This window comes from Microtus oregoni, unplaced genomic scaffold, assembly GCF_018167655.1.
Source record: "Microtus oregoni isolate MIOR12 unplaced genomic scaffold, Mior012 000004F_ref0000308, whole genome shotgun sequence".
NCBI lineage: Eukaryota > Metazoa > Chordata > Mammalia > Rodentia > Cricetidae > Microtus > Microtus oregoni.
This window is the reverse complement of record NW_024543063.1, coordinates 65,839,342-65,854,677: the sequence shown is the minus strand read 5'-3', so window position 1 is coordinate 65,854,677 and position 15,336 is coordinate 65,839,342. Positions and strand designations below refer to the sequence as shown.

Here is a 15,336-nt window from a genome sequence, read left to right as displayed (position 1 = left end):
TTCTCAGATGTCATTTTATTTCTTTTGGAATGTAAGCTTTCTTTTTAACTTGATTTTGATACTAGTGACAGGAGTTGAGGTCCATTAGCTCAGAGTGAGAGGGTCAGGAAATTTTTGTAAATGGGTACAACCCTAGAAAATGAACCCCTATGCCATACCCTTTAATTTAGCTGTGATATGGAGTTCCCCTCTGTATGCTGTGAATATGTTTTATTACCACTGGTTAATAAAGACTCTGCTTTGGTCTATGACAGGGAAGAATATAGCAAGGTAGAAAATCCAAGCAGAGACAGAGGAGGAAAGAAGGTGGAGTCAGACAGATGCCATGTAGCTGCTGAAGAAGAAAGAAGCTGGAACCTTACCAGTAAGCCACAGCCTTGTGTCAATACATAGATTAATAAAAATGGGTTAATTTAAGATGTAAGAGCTAGCTAGGAATATGCCTGAATCATTGGCCAAACAGTGTTGTAATTAATATAGTCTCTGTGTGATTATTCAGGTCCGGGTGGTTGGGAAATGAACACAGTCTCTATTTACATAGCTGTACACGGGTTGAAAAAAGCTTCTATAGAAGGAAAGATATAGGTTAATTGATAGTACTTGAAAGAGTCCCTTTAGTGGGACTAGAAGGAAGCTAAGGTAGTACATTTCTAATAAACGCTCCAGGCTTCAGGATGTAAGAGCGAGCTTTGTATACTGGGGGCATGCAGTTGAAGGAATCTTTAACAAGGGTAGCAGTGCACTATAGGATGTCAAGCAACTCTTTGTAGCAATGCACTTATCCTCTAATAAGCACAGGCTGGCGAAGTGCTTTGTCGAATGCTTAGATGCTAAGTGATTTGTTCAGCCAGTAATGATCTCAAAAAGAGATAAAAATGTCTTCCTATAGGAGTGGAAGGTTGAGGGAAACTAAGGGAAGGAACCTTAGATAATGACAGACTAAATATCTCACAAATTCTTACCAACTAGGTATTTATTTCTCCAAAGGTCTGTGCAATGTATCTAGACAACTGGGTATATTAAGTACAATGGAGATACTGATGGGCTGATTTTACAACTGGAATAATCTGTCTAGTATAATGAATCCTTTCATCACTACAAAGTTCTTGGGGGATCCTCCTGGTAAATATTTTCCATGTTCTAGACTAGTGGTAAGGGAAAGCTTCAACTCAAGATGAAACCATGCCAGCTATATACCAGTATCCTGTGAAGTGGTACAGCAAATAAACCTTGTCAGACTTCCAATGACCATTAGACAGTTGAGAGATGACCCTGGAAGCATGATTTGGCTTTCCAGGGTTGTACCAAGGACATATTTGCAGTCAATATATCTCATAAGCAGTGATGAGTGAGGGCTTTCGATAATATTCCTTTTCCTATTTGACCATTTTGCCAATATTCTAGGAAGTCAAGACACAAAGGAAAAAATTTGTGCAGGATGGGATGCCAGTTCAGACCTGTCCAAAGATATCTCATTTAAATCAAATAATACTCCTGTCAACCCCCATTCCCAACCATTCCCCACTCCTGGTAATGCAGAAAATCCTTAATTAGTTGGTTGCACAAACCTAAGGTTGAGGAGGACCAGGGCAGCTTATATAGGCTATGACATTAATATGCTTACTTCTTAAAAGAGAGCTTTTATATGAACTCTTGGAACCTGAGTGACATGAGGGGGCAAAGATATAGTCCTTACTGTCACTGGTAGTCCTAAGGAAGTAAATGTCTTCTGGGCTTCTAGAGCAGACCCAGAACACATGTGACCTTCGATGTATCTACTGTCTGTATAAATGTTTCTATAATCAGTGAATGGAGCTGTAGCCTTAGCAAAGGGTCTGGATTCTATAATCTTGTTAAAGGAAACTATAGAAAATCTGATTTGATAATGACTACTGGATCATCTGAGATAAAATCTTTTACAAACTAATTATTGTAGCATGTACTCCACAAAAGAGTTTCTTGTTCATCTAGTCATGGAGAAGTCACGTTGTTAGTGCAAAAAAAGTCAGGAGGGACACCACAGCCTGGGAGAGGAAACAGAACAGCAGAACCCAACACGTTCTAACAAGTGAGAGTGAGATGAGCTGAGGAGGAAAAGACTTTCCTAGGCGAGCTGCTAGCTGAGTTAGCGGCCAGCAGTATAGCTAGTTAGCATTCAGTATAGTGAGAGTTGAAAATAGCTTCAACAGAGGGAGGGATACAGATGAAAGAAGATCCTATGAAAACTGTTCAGTGAGGTAGTAACCTCATATAGACAGGAACACAGTCTTTGCGCCAGTAGGTCTAGCTGCTGTCTGTATTGATCCAATGGTCTGTTTTACCTTCCTAGATCTTAGTGCCTTCCTTTCTCATACATAAATATGTGGAAAGACAGAATGTAACTGGGTGAGCTAATGCCAGTTACTTCCTGATATACTCGAAGAACTGTTTTCCACTGTAGAACCACTAAATATGGTAAGGACAGGAATTTTTCAGTAATTGTAAAGAGACTAGAGAACCAAAGAAAAGTTTAGTAGCCAGTTCTGGAAAAAAGTAATAAGTTCTAAAAATTCCCAGAGTTGTCTTTCAGGGCAGGGAAGAAGAGAAGCTATATGTCTTGAGGGCAGTAAGGATAAGATTCAGATCCTTATGCATCAAGAGCTAACTCCCAAGTTTGATAGGGGTTTGACAGAATTGGAGTCCTTATACCTTCTAGAGGACAGGCTATGAGAGAAGTGGAGGCTTTCAGTACAGGCTTCTTGGGATGAGGCACATAAAAATAGATTATTCTAATACTGAAGAAAAATTGAACAATATTAGAAAGATATATTACCTAAGACATCCTGAATTATCGAAAAGAAATTAGGCAGGGTTTTCATCTTATCTTCCCAGGTAAACTGCTGATCCTTTTGTGTTAAAATAGAAAGGTACTGGCTATGTACTAGATGTACTGAAAAAACACCATAGAAGCCAATGGCTGCTCAGGGGGAAACATTGGACAACAAAGTATGAAGGACAATAATCACTGGCTGTTAAGGAATAATGATTTTGTTAACAGCTATTAAATCTTGAAGAAATCTCCATCCTTTACCATTAGGCTAGTGGACAGGTAAGATAAAAATACCATAAGAGTAGGTAGAGGGAACACATTTCTTATGTGTAAAATCATCTACTATGAGTTGTAGGCCACCAAAAGACTTAATGACTATTGCTTAACACTGGGGAGAAATTTGTTAGGATTCACCTGGATTTTACCTGGAGATACTGAATGGATATGATCAACACTAGTACTGGAGTGAGCCCAAAGGTTCTTGGTCAGTTTACTGGAATGTAGGCATGTGTGGCAGTATTAGAAAATGGCTTTCTGGAGGGATTAATTATATGTTTCTCCCTTTGGGAAGAAAACTTGATTTTGTGTCCCTAAAATTTCTCCCTAAAAGGTGCATGGGGGAAGGGCTGTAGCAATCAGTAAGCAGCAGAGTGACTTTCCAGGAGAGAGCATTATTAGAAAGAAAAGGTTGAGATTTGGAAACTGTCACAGATTGGGTAACAATTTCAACCATCTGAAGGAACTTGGAACTCTGGGGGAAGACATGAGGGTGTCGAGGTTAATAAGGAATAGAATATCTGCTGTGTTGTATTTAAGGAAAACGGCCCTCAGAGGCTCATATAGCTGAATGTTCCGCTTCCAGTTTGTGGTCCTGTTTAGGAAGTGTGGCCTTTGTTGGTGGAGTTATGTCACTGGAGGTGGGCTGTGAGGTTTAAACCCACACCAGGTTCAGTCTTACTCTCTCCCTTGCCTGGAGCCTGTAGATCAGAATGTACTGCTCTAGCAGCGTGCCTACCGCCACACTCCCTACCATCATGACCACAAGCTAACTCTCTGGAACTGTTAAGGAGGACCTGATTAAACATTTCCTTCTGTAAGTTTCCTTGGTCATTGTGTCTTTTCATAGAAGTAGAACAGTAACTAAAACACCATGGCAAACAGTGGATCTGATTAGCTGCTCTAGCCAGGCTTTTTGTGACCATGACAAACACCTGAGAAACAAAGTAAGATTTATTCTGGCTCATTATTATATCTGTTTCAGTGATTTAGTCCACAGGAAGACTGCTCCATTGCTTCTGGACTGAGATTGCATATAAAGGTAGAAAGAGTGTGGTAGAGTAGAACTGCTCACCTCACAGCAGCCAGGAAGCAGATAGAGCAGAGGAAGAGGCCAAGACAAGATATATCCATCAAAGGCAAACCCCAGTGGCCTCCTTCCTCCACAGGGGCTATTTTCTCAATAGCCCATATGTGTGATAATTACACATATCAAGTCGTTGATAAAGTTAACACCTTTATGGTTCAATTATCTCTCAATAGTGCCATAAGGGTTTTTTTGTGTGTAGGAGTAGACTTTATTTTTGTGTGTATATGTGCATGTGTAAGCTAGAGAGGCTAATGTCAGGTGTCTTCCTCAATGACTGCTAATACTACAGCACCCCCACACCCCGACACACGCATGCACATATGTGTGTGTGTGTGCATGTGTATAATTCTTTGACAACGTCGCATATGCCTAAATTGAATTTTGGGTCATTTTCACCCCTCCCGTTACTCCCTCTCACACTTGCATGTACTCTATTGCTGAAACCCTGCTTCTCCCAATAAACCTCCTCTTACTATAATGTTTTCTATTTTTTTGACTCACTGAGGTAAATTAACGCTGTGTGTAAAAGCATGAGTAGGGGTACTGTGTTAAAACACCTTCTAAATACTGATATTTACACTCATAGCTTAGTACTCCTCTCAGCCTTTACCAGAGAAGCTTCGTTTTGAAGTGAATGGTCATGAATACAGCAACTCATTAATGCAGTGGTTCACAACTGGTCGAACTGGGAAATAAAGCAACTGTGGAATGTTTGTATCTAAACAGGGCATCTACATCAGCTGCTCCAAGGCTCAGGGAACAATGGAAAAGGAGGTTCAGAGAATAGAAGAGGCCAAGGTCAGGAAAGAGTCCTGTGAAACTCACCACAGCTGTGGCGACCTGCACAAGACTGAGCCCATCACTACTTCACAGTACATGGGAAAGGGTTCATGAGGCCCCACCTCTTACTGAGAGACTGGGTGCTGAGGGAGGGAACATTTCCTTCAGAGGAACAGCTTATGAGCAGACAAGTTATCTACCTTACTTTTTGCGGACAGGTTTCTCAATGAATCTGGAGCTGATCAATTTGATTAGATTGTCTGGCTAGCAAGACCCAGGGATTCTACTGTCTCTGCCGTTCCAGTGCCAAGATTACAGCTATAGTCCACTGTGCCTCATATTGCAAGTACTATCCCAAGCACAGTACTCACTCAGACATCCCATCAGTCCCTGGGCTTACATCCACAGCACTAGTTCATCTTCAATTTTAATATTTAATTTGCCTAGTTCGTTGTTTCAAATAAGAAAAATGACCATAGGCGATCTCTAGTTTTGCTTGAAGATTTGGAATGAAATCGCTTTATCAGGGTTTAACTGTTTGTATTTGAAGCAATTGCTTGTAAAACAGTTAGTTCACAGAACCCAAATAGAAAACCAAAACCAGGACTTTTGGGGGAGATGTGGAGGCCATGGGTAGTTTTAACTGGAGAGTCCTTAATTTGATTTACTTTCTCCTGGAAAAGGCTTCAGTGGTTTTAAGCTTCTTGTCCTTTTAATAGTTTTGGTTGGCTAAAAGAGGATGTTTCATGGGGGTGTTGTGTTGCTTGTTCAAATCAGGCCATTGAAAGGTTCTGAATCTAGCCAAAGATCAAGTCTCATCACAATTCTGTAACTTCTAAGTTTTGACAAAAAGTACATTCTACTATATTAAACTGATTAAGGGTACAGGGTTAGCTTTTTGCGAAGGTCTTATACTAAGATACTAAGAAAGACTTTTAGTTGCATTCTCTTTCTCTCTCCCCCCCCCCCCTGTGTGAATTATCAAATCCCAGGTACTCAGCTAGCTTAAAATCTTTAAGGGACTTTGTCACTAGGCAACTAGCTTCCATTCCTGAGCCTGTCCATTTCCTATAAACATTAAGTGATAAAATTAACATGGAATTTAGAACCATCAGTTTGGAGGACTAGAAAATTTCTTAGAATTGCTGAATATTCCAGTTAGTATAAAGAGTGTCAGCAATATATTTCTACTTCTAGTTATTTGGATTTTAAAGGGTGCAATTAAAAAAAAAACTCTCAATGACTGGAGAAAGGAGTAGGGAAATTAGGGGAAGAAATTAAAGGGAAGCCTGGAGAATGGGAGATGCATGAAGAGGGGTGGGATGTAGAGGGTAGGTGGCTGGGAAAATGTAGTTTTATCTTTGTTGGTGTTTGTTTCTTCATTAAACTTGCTGAGTTTTCGTTTAAAGTTCTGTGAAAAGTGACTGTGGGATCTCACAGTTGTTTTTTTTAAATATTTATTTATTTATTATGTATACAATATTCTGTCTGTGTATATGCCTGCAGGCCAGAAGAGGCCACCAGACCCCATTACAGATGGTTGTGAGCCACCATGTGGTTGCTGGGAATTGAACTCAGGACCTTTGGAAGAGCAGGCAATGCTCTTAACCTCTGAGCCATCTCTCCAGCCCCGGATCTCACACTTGTTAATGAGTTTTAAAGCACCAGCTTTAAAATGCTTCCCAACGCTTTGGCCAAATTTAGTGTTTCTTTATTTTTATTTCCTGTTTTGTTTGGAGACAGGGTTTCTTTGTGTAGCCTTCACTGTTCTGAAACTCACTCTGAGACCAGGCTGGCCTTAAACTCACAGAGATTGGCCTGCTTCTGCCTCCTGAGTGCCGGGAATAAAGGGGTGACTTTAGCATTTTATCTGTTTTAATGAGGCATGCAAATAGACGAGTTTTAGCTCACTGTGGGTTATCTAGGTCCAGAGACCTAACCAATCACTCTTTTTGATATGACTCTTAGTCACGAAAACACCTGGAGTGGCAGAAGAGAGCTTAAACCCTGGTTTACCCCTTCTGTGTGTACCTAATAAAGACGTCTCTGCGTGCAGCTCAAGACCTCTACATGAATCACAGCATGTACAAAACAAAAGGGGCTTACCCAGTGTGCCTGGTACAGCGATGGAGGCAAACGAACTCAAGTGCCTTTTGTTCTTGCATATGTGCTGATTCAGAATACTGTACAAAAACTGGAAGAGCCCTTTGGATCTCAATTCTCATACCACTGAATGTCAACACAAATTTGTTAAGACAGACCTATAAGGAGGCTGTATTTCAGTGTTTTGCAAACTGAGTAAACAACAGCCTTTGGTACAAAATCCAAATGAGATTTAAAAGAACAAAGAGCTGGCTGATAAAGACAAAGCTTTGGCTCTAGTCCTATATAAATGAGGCTATATAAATGGTAGCACAGAGGAAGTGCTGGGCTTGACTGGCTGATATTTAAACTGTGGCTAGTCCTAGTAAGCAAAGATGAGACTTCCTTTAGGGATTATTTATCTTTTTTAAAAAAATTATTTATTTTATGTGTATTTTGCTTTCATGCATGTATGTGTACCCGTGTGTGCTTGGTCTCCTTATCAGATACCCTGGAAACGGATGTTTGTGAGCTACCATATGGGTGCTGGGAAATGAAGCCAAGTCCTCTGTAAGAACAAGTGCTTTCAACCACTGAGCCATTTCTCCAGTCCTGGAGTTACTTATCTTGACAGTTGACATAGGAATATACCCAGGCAAGGACCAAAAAATTTAAAAAAATTTGTGGTTTCTCTAAGAACAGAATAAAAATGAGCACCCTATACATGCCAACAGATGGCTACCAGACCTACTTTAATTTCAGTTCAGTTAGCCTACTAACTAGAATAATTGGGATGCTTTTAGAATAATTATCTTTTTAGTAAGTTCACCCAAGTGTTGCTAAGGCTATTAGAAAGGGTATATTCACATTTTGCCACTGGATTGGAAAGTGGCACAACTTTTTGGATGTTACATCTGGTAATGTACTATGGTTTAAAAAGTAGGCAGGTCCAGAACAGTCCTCCATTGCTGGTGGGAGTGCAAACTGGTACAATTGCTTTGGAAATCAGTATAACAATTTCTCAGAAAATTAGGAAACAACCTTCCTCACGACCCAACAATACCACTTTTGGTATATACCCAAAGGATACTCAATCATACCACAAGGACATGTGTTCAGCTATATTCACGGCAGAATTCTTTGTCATAGCCAGAAACTAGAAATGACCTAAGTGCTCCTTGACCAAAGAATGGATAAAGATGTGGTACATTTGTACAATGGAGTACTACACAGCAAAAAAAATAATGACATCTTAAAATTTGTGGGCAAATATATGGATCTAGAAAACATCACATTGAGTAAAGTAACCCAGAACCAGAAAGACAAATGTAGTATGTACTCACTCATAAGTGGCTTTTAGAAATAGAGCAAAGAGCAGGGCAGGGTTGGCACACACCTTTAATCCTAGCACTCAGGAGGCAGAGGCAGGCGATCTCTGTGAGCTCAATGCCAGCCTGGTCTACAAGAGCTAGTTCCAGGACAGGCTCCAAAGCTACAGAGAAACCTGGTCTCAAAAAACCAAACCAACCAACCAACCAACCAACCAAAGAAACAAACAAACAACCAAAGCAAAGGAAAACCAGCCTATAATTCACAATCCCAGAGAACCTAGACAATGAAGAGGACCCTAGGAGAGACATATATGGATCTAATCTACATGGGAAGTAGAAAAAGATAAGATCTTCTGAGTAAATTGGGAGCGTAGGGATCATAGGAAAGCGTAGAAGGGGGGGGGGGAGAAGGAAGGGGGAAAGAAGAGGAACAGAGAAAAATATATAGCTCAATAAAAAATATATACAAAAATATGTGCAGGCCTGACCTTGCAATTCTATTTCAGGTTTGAGAAAGGAATTACAGAGTATTTTTCAAAGTTCAGTATGCACCAGTCACCTCCGGGGTTATTGGATGAGAAAGTGGTGGGTGAATGGGGTTTACTCTCAGCTATCTCGAGGTCTAGAGCAGGATTCAAGCATTTGTGCATTTTCCTGATGCTGGTGCTACTGGACCCGGGACCATACTTACTGTGAGGTCCCTGCAATAGGAAAGAAAGAGAAAGGGTCTTTTCTCTTTCTTGATACTGAAAGAGACAAGTTTGGGTCAATAACAGATGGAGCAGGAGGTGGATTGACTGGTTCTTGTAATGTTGATCAGGAGAATTGTTCTGCTGTTTTCTTAAGGCCCTACAAACATTTCTCAATGTTTCACATTATCCACACTTGTTAGGCATCTTGTTTTCATCTAGAAAATCATCTCTACAATGTCTAAAACCTCCTCCTTCTAAGAACTTCTTCCAGATTAACTTTACTTGACAGAATCCTCATTTTCATTTCTGGGACTATTTATTAGCTTCTCTACCAATCTGACTTTGCTACCTTTCGATTTGTGCATTCGTATGTTAGCATTAGGACCGAACTATGTAGCAGAAATACCAAAATGAACAGTTTAAACAGGATACTATCAAACTTCTGATATATGACAAATTAGAGGTAAGCAGTCAAAGCAAAGTGCAGATTGTTATCAGAGAGCCAAGACCGTTCTGTCTTATTATTCAGTTAGGCTTTCTGTTCCCAAAGTCATCTCATGACTCAATGTGAATATTAGGTTGCCAGCCATTACAACTTTCCATATTTACCATGACTGTATCATACTCTGCATGCAGGAAGACATGGCATAGGCTATTCCTTTCTCCTTAAAACAAACACAAACTAAAACAAAACTTTCCCAGAATCTAAAATTATTTTAAAACAAGTTTATTAAAACAGTTTCCTTAAGATGTACATATAATTTTATATTTATATAGGACAAAATGATGCAACCATACCTAACCTCAAGAGAGACTGGGAACAATTTTTATTGTAACTGTGCTTTTTAACTAAAATTCAAAGAATTAATAAAGAAGAGTAATGGCTATTTGGCGAAAATCAAAAGTTGTGCTACAGACCTCTGTGGACTAATGTGCGGCCAGCAACCAGTTATCTTTTCGAAGTATATTTTAGATCACATCATAGCCTTTCACTAGATCTTCCAAAAGATGCCCATTACATGTAAAATAAATCCACCAGCCATACTCTTTTGAGGTACAGTGGGATCTGGAACCTTAGCATTTCTTCTGATTGCTCTCTGTAGGTCCACAGACCTCCTCCCATTACTTCAATGCCAAGTAGTTCTTGTCTTAGGGACTAAACCATGTTATATTCTAGAATCAGTCTCTGCAGGGCTTATTCCTTCATTCTTTCTGATTTTGTGATGCTTCTCCAATCTGTTTTCTTTATCATCTTTCTCCACTGTCACTATTATTTATAATATCCAGTATTTGTCATGTGCGTATGTGTGCTTATTTAGTTTCTTCTTACTAAAGAGCCATGTTTGTCTGGTTCACTGACAAATCTTCACTGCTTAGACTGACCTGGCAGGTAACAGCACTCCACACAGATTAGAGGAAGGCATGAAGTGACTAAGCAGGGATCTGACTGCACACAGTACTGAGAGAGCTGTACTGACTGGCAAACTCACATCTCACTTAAAAAGTAGCACATATACAGCCTAGCTCTTTATCTGATCATAAATCAGGATCAGGGAGGATATGGAAAGAACAAACTTTTTTTAAATTCAGATACCAGACACTACTCTTGTTTATCAACTTGGCTCAACTTGTCTTTGCTAGCAATTAAACATGTCTCTTTCCAGGTATTCCTGTGGTAAGCATCGAAACAGTAAATATAAGGTTTGTTAAATCTGACAAGAGACGACAGCATAATGGCTTTTTTTTTTTTTTTGACCAACTGAATTCCAAAGCACAAAAATACCCAAACTTAAATTTCCTCTATTACTGGTGGCGGATGAAGACGGTTGGTGAACATGACATCACTGCAGCCTGCAGATGCTGATCCCCCGGCCAGGCTCATTTCTAAGAAAGTGACTGCAGCAGAAATGCTTGCTCCTTCCTGCACAAGGGACACATGCGGCGAGTGTGTGCTCTGAGCGCAGGTTTGTCTGCTACACCTTGGTGAAAGGAGTCGACTTTCCACATCCATAGCAACTGTCGTCAAATTTTCATGTGGTCAAGTCAGACCTGAAAGAGTAACTGCTATCTTCTAGTGTTGTAATTTCTAATATATTACTCTATGCATATGTGATCCAACCAACCTTAACCAGGACACAATTAACTTTCTGATTAGCATATGGCACTATGTCATTTTGTAAGAAACAGGCTAACATGTTGAAAGGTGGGTGGTTTCGGAACCACAACTACAGCAATGCTCCTCTTCAGTGCTGCTCTGGGTTTTGTTGGGAGAACGCCTCTGAAGGGCTCCTGCCATTAAGGAAAGCTTAGGAATCCTGGTAAATCAACTCTTAAGAGCCTCCTTTTTAACTCAATTCCAGAAATTCATTTAAAACATCAGTAATTATTCTGAAGAATAAATAGGAAGATAGACTATGCTGAACAGGTAGAGCCTCTAAAATTTAAAATATTGTTTGAAAACTGGGTATGAAATTTGGAGTCTATCATTTTCCTATCGTATTCTCAAAGGACTGAAAGCAGCTTTGATTTAAACTTGCTTTGTAATGCACACATTCTCCCCCCCTTAAGGAACACTGTGGTTTTAAAATGTAAATTGGCTTCTAGTTCAACATTTATTATAATAAAGCCATTGTTTAATAAGAAATTTCAATTGATAATTAAGCAATTTATTCCAAGCTGTGTGTGTGTGTGTGTGTGTGCGTGTAGGTGGTGGTCACATTTAAAAAAAGGCTGTATTAAAAAGAGGCTTTGCTGTTAAAGGGATAGTACCCCTGAACCTTTCCTGGATGAGGGTTAAGATGAAAGAACAGAAGGCAATACTCAGTTCCGACAGGCCTTTAAATGCATGTGACTAAGAGTCCTTAAGCTCCATTATGTCATAAACTTAACCTCAGATTATAGAGCTTCGAATATCAATAGCTCTAACAGGATTTCAAAATCTCAGCAGACGATTTTCATAGGATTATCATGCCTAGCTACCGTAGACAGAAGGTTGACTCAAATTCTGTAATACCTGAAGGAGTTAATAACACAAGTGAAGTATTCACTTTCACTGATATTGGGAAGGCTCAAATAGCCAAATAATTCTTTTGTTCTAACTGCTGCAAAACAGAAAAAGAATAATGGTACCTTTAAAAAGTAAAACCAGCGGCTGGCAAGATGTCTGTTTGTAAAGCTGCTGCAAAGCTTGACAATCTGAGTTCAGTCCCCAAGAGCGACCTCCCACAGGTTCTGACTTCCACGTGCATGCTGTCTTATATGCCCGCACACACTCATGTGCACACACACAAGTAAATTACTGTAATTTAATAAATCACTTCCTACTCATAACTTTACACTTGTTTCTGATATTTAACCCAAAACTGTCCATTATATCCCAAAACAAGGATTTGATCTTGTAGCATCTCTAATTATACAAGTGTTAAATGGCTACTTCAGAGAAGAACCTCTTGTTGTGGATAAAACTCACTTCTAAGACACTTAAGGGGTGCTTGTTCATGCCTTGGTACCCAAGGAAATAGTAGCACTGGAAAAGAGTAGTTGTCTTAAAGCACAATTTTAGTATTATTTATATAGGAAATACATGCATTTGATTTAAAAAGCAAATGACTCAATGTGTGCAGTAAAGCCCAATCCCTCCCTTTTTCTTTCAGCCTCCAGATTATCTTCTCAGGTTCAAATTTTGTTAACATATTTTCTTTTAGTCTTTCCAAACCAAATTCTAATGCTTACAAGGCATAGTATAGAAGAACTAAAAATAGCTTGCACTCTCTGTAGTAAGCCCACAACAGCACAATTATCTAGAGCTGTAAAAATACTTCTGCCATGTAAAAATAGTTCAGGTTGAATAATATTTGAAAAAAATAATAAAAGCCAGATACTACACTGTTTTCACTGGAGCTCAGCCATCAGGGAAGGAATCTTTTCCGGATAGGCGCAACAATCCGCGTTGGCCAGAGAGGGCAGTGTGTACCCACTGAAAAGAGACAGGCAGGAACGCTGCAATTCCTTGAGTACCCATGGAGATTGCCCAATCCAGTTCAGTTTCGTTCAGTTTTGCAGGTAAAGCTGCGTAGGAGATCCAAGTGATTTCTCGCGGAAGGCTACTCAAATGGACTTGTCATTATGATGTTGCAACACTAACATGGTGGGTTCACGATTAGAATGAAGAAAATTCCCCTAAAGCAGCAGAAATCCAGCTGTGCATGTGGTTCGTTTATTACCAAAGAGTGAAACAAAATGTTCATTTCCAAGGCAATGACTGCATCAATCAGGAGTTACAAGTAACGACAGAATTTTGGATTTGTTTTTATGTACTAATGGAATCACTAAGAATTTATGGAATAACCGAAATATTTACTGGCTAGAAGGTTATTGGTTATTCTGGCACAATTTGAATATACAAGTATTGATACATATAGCTTGGTAGGTAAATATTTAAATTCAATGGCTGTAACGTCAATTACGAATTTATGAATATCTGTCCAGTTATGAAGTTTGTCTAAAACGTCATTAGTTCAAGAACGACGAAAAGTTCTATTGAACTTTCTAATAAAAACAAAAATTGAAAATACGGTGATAACACGGACGTGAGAAACACCAACATTTGTAATTGTGCAAATATTCAGATTCAGTGCTAAAACTATACATGCCCATATTGTCACTGTCTTAACGTGTCTCTCAATATGAAGAGAGATTTTAAAATAAAGCAGTCAGACATTCCATTTGCAATTAAATCATTAAGGGAAAAGGGAGTCAGTTAGTGAATGGCGGTGCTTTCCCCGGAGATTTATAAAAGGATCAATCCAGGACGAGTTTCAGAATAAACTTTGCCTTCAATGTAAACGATCTAGAAATATTTAGCTGACATAACACCTCGGCGACGAGGCAGCCGCCAAGCGGCTTTCCGAGCTTTGTGCGGTCGGCCGGCCGCTGATGACCGGCTTCCTCCTCCGCACAAGACTGGGCAGCAGGACCCTGCGATCCCTCCCGGGAAGGCGGCACGGGGTGCGGGGTGCGGGTCGCCGGCAGGGCGGCCGCGCGCAGCCGGAGCCCGCAGTAGTGTCGCAGCCTCCCGGCCGCAGCAGGTGGGACCCGCGGGAGGCGCGGGCGTCGCGGGGCTTCTCGGAAGCCTCTCCTGCGCGTCCGAGTCGGGGCTTTTGGGGTCTGTGCGGAATGACTTTCTGCGGTGGCGACCGGGGACCGCCGGCCTTCGCTCACACACTTTGCGAAGCGCGGCGTGGAATGGTCCGGGACGCGAGCGCAGTCGCCGGCGTCCCCCGGCCTCCGCTCCCCCCTAGGGCTAGCTCGCAGCGGCGGCGGGCGGGCGGCCTGGGCCAGACAAAGGGCGCGAAGGCGGCGGCGGCGGCGGCGGAGCGGAGCGCGGCCTGGCCCGCAGGGGGCGCCATCCGCGCCCGCGCTTACCTTTGAGGACCGCGCAGAGCTGCTCCAGGGCCATGGTCCTCAGCGTCGGCGCTCCGAGAGCGCCTGAGGCGGCGGCGCGGCGGTCACGGCCCGGCGCGATGCCTCCGCTCGGTCCCCATCGCCGGACGCCGCCGCCTCCCTGCAGCGGGCGCAGCGCCTCAGCCCGCCGAGCCTGCTCCCCGACGGCCGCCGCCTCCCGCCGCGCCGAGGAAAGCTGGCGGCGCCCGCTCCCGCGGCGGGCTCCCTTGAAGTGGCGCGCGCCGGGAGCCCCGGCTCATTTAAGCAGGGAGCGCAGCGCCGCGTGCCAGCCGCGCGGCCACTGCGCACGCGCGGCCCCGCCCGCCCGCGTGCCCCGCCCGCCCCTCGCCTCCCGTCCTCGCGCGCGGCGGACCCCTCCCTGCCGGTGACTCCTCGAGGCCTCCGGCCCCGTGCTGTCTTCCCGGCCCCTCGCCGAGGACCCCCAAGCCTAGGTGCTTGAGAACGGGCTGCTCAGCCTTGCTGATCTCGGTGGAGGGGCGACCTCGGTGGGGCCCTGGACGTGCTCTGGTGAGTTCAGGGGAGCAGCAGTAACGGTTGTTGCAGTTGCTGATACTTCCATGGCAGTTCTTGAGCCGTGAGCAAGCTGCCAGGCATCGTTCTGCTGGTGGGAGCATCGCCTCGCCACTGTGGGCTGGAACTCTACACCAGCTGGAGGAATAAACTTTTTTGTACTGGCTGAAGTGAAGACGGGAGGCAAGACTGAATCCAGACGGTGGGCCAACCCAAGGACACCCACAACCATGGCCATACAGATGTATTTCCATCTGTTCACAACTGTATAGTTTGGGCATTATCATGTTTTCCTCTGGCGAT

At 42.3% G+C, this 15,336-nt stretch overlaps 1 protein-coding gene across 4 annotated transcripts in view; it reads right to left on the bottom strand.

Moving 5' to 3' along the window:
• Positions 1-14,721, bottom strand: part of Neto2 (neuropilin and tolloid like 2) — an 81,690-nt gene extending 66,969 nt beyond the window's left edge. For 3 of the 4 annotated variants that reach the window (XR_005974160.1, XR_005974161.1, XM_041650114.1), the window contains exon 1: positions 14,485-14,720. Coding sequence is in view for 2 of the 4 variants with exons in the window: in XM_041650114.1 (XP_041506048.1) it covers positions 14,485-14,518 (34 nt within the window). In the remaining 2 variants the exon portion in view is untranslated. Of the gene's footprint in view, positions 1-14,484 lie in introns of all 4 variants that reach the window. The other variant, XM_041650115.1, reaches the window with a different exon arrangement.
• Between the last annotated feature and the right edge of the window lie 615 nt (positions 14,722-15,336).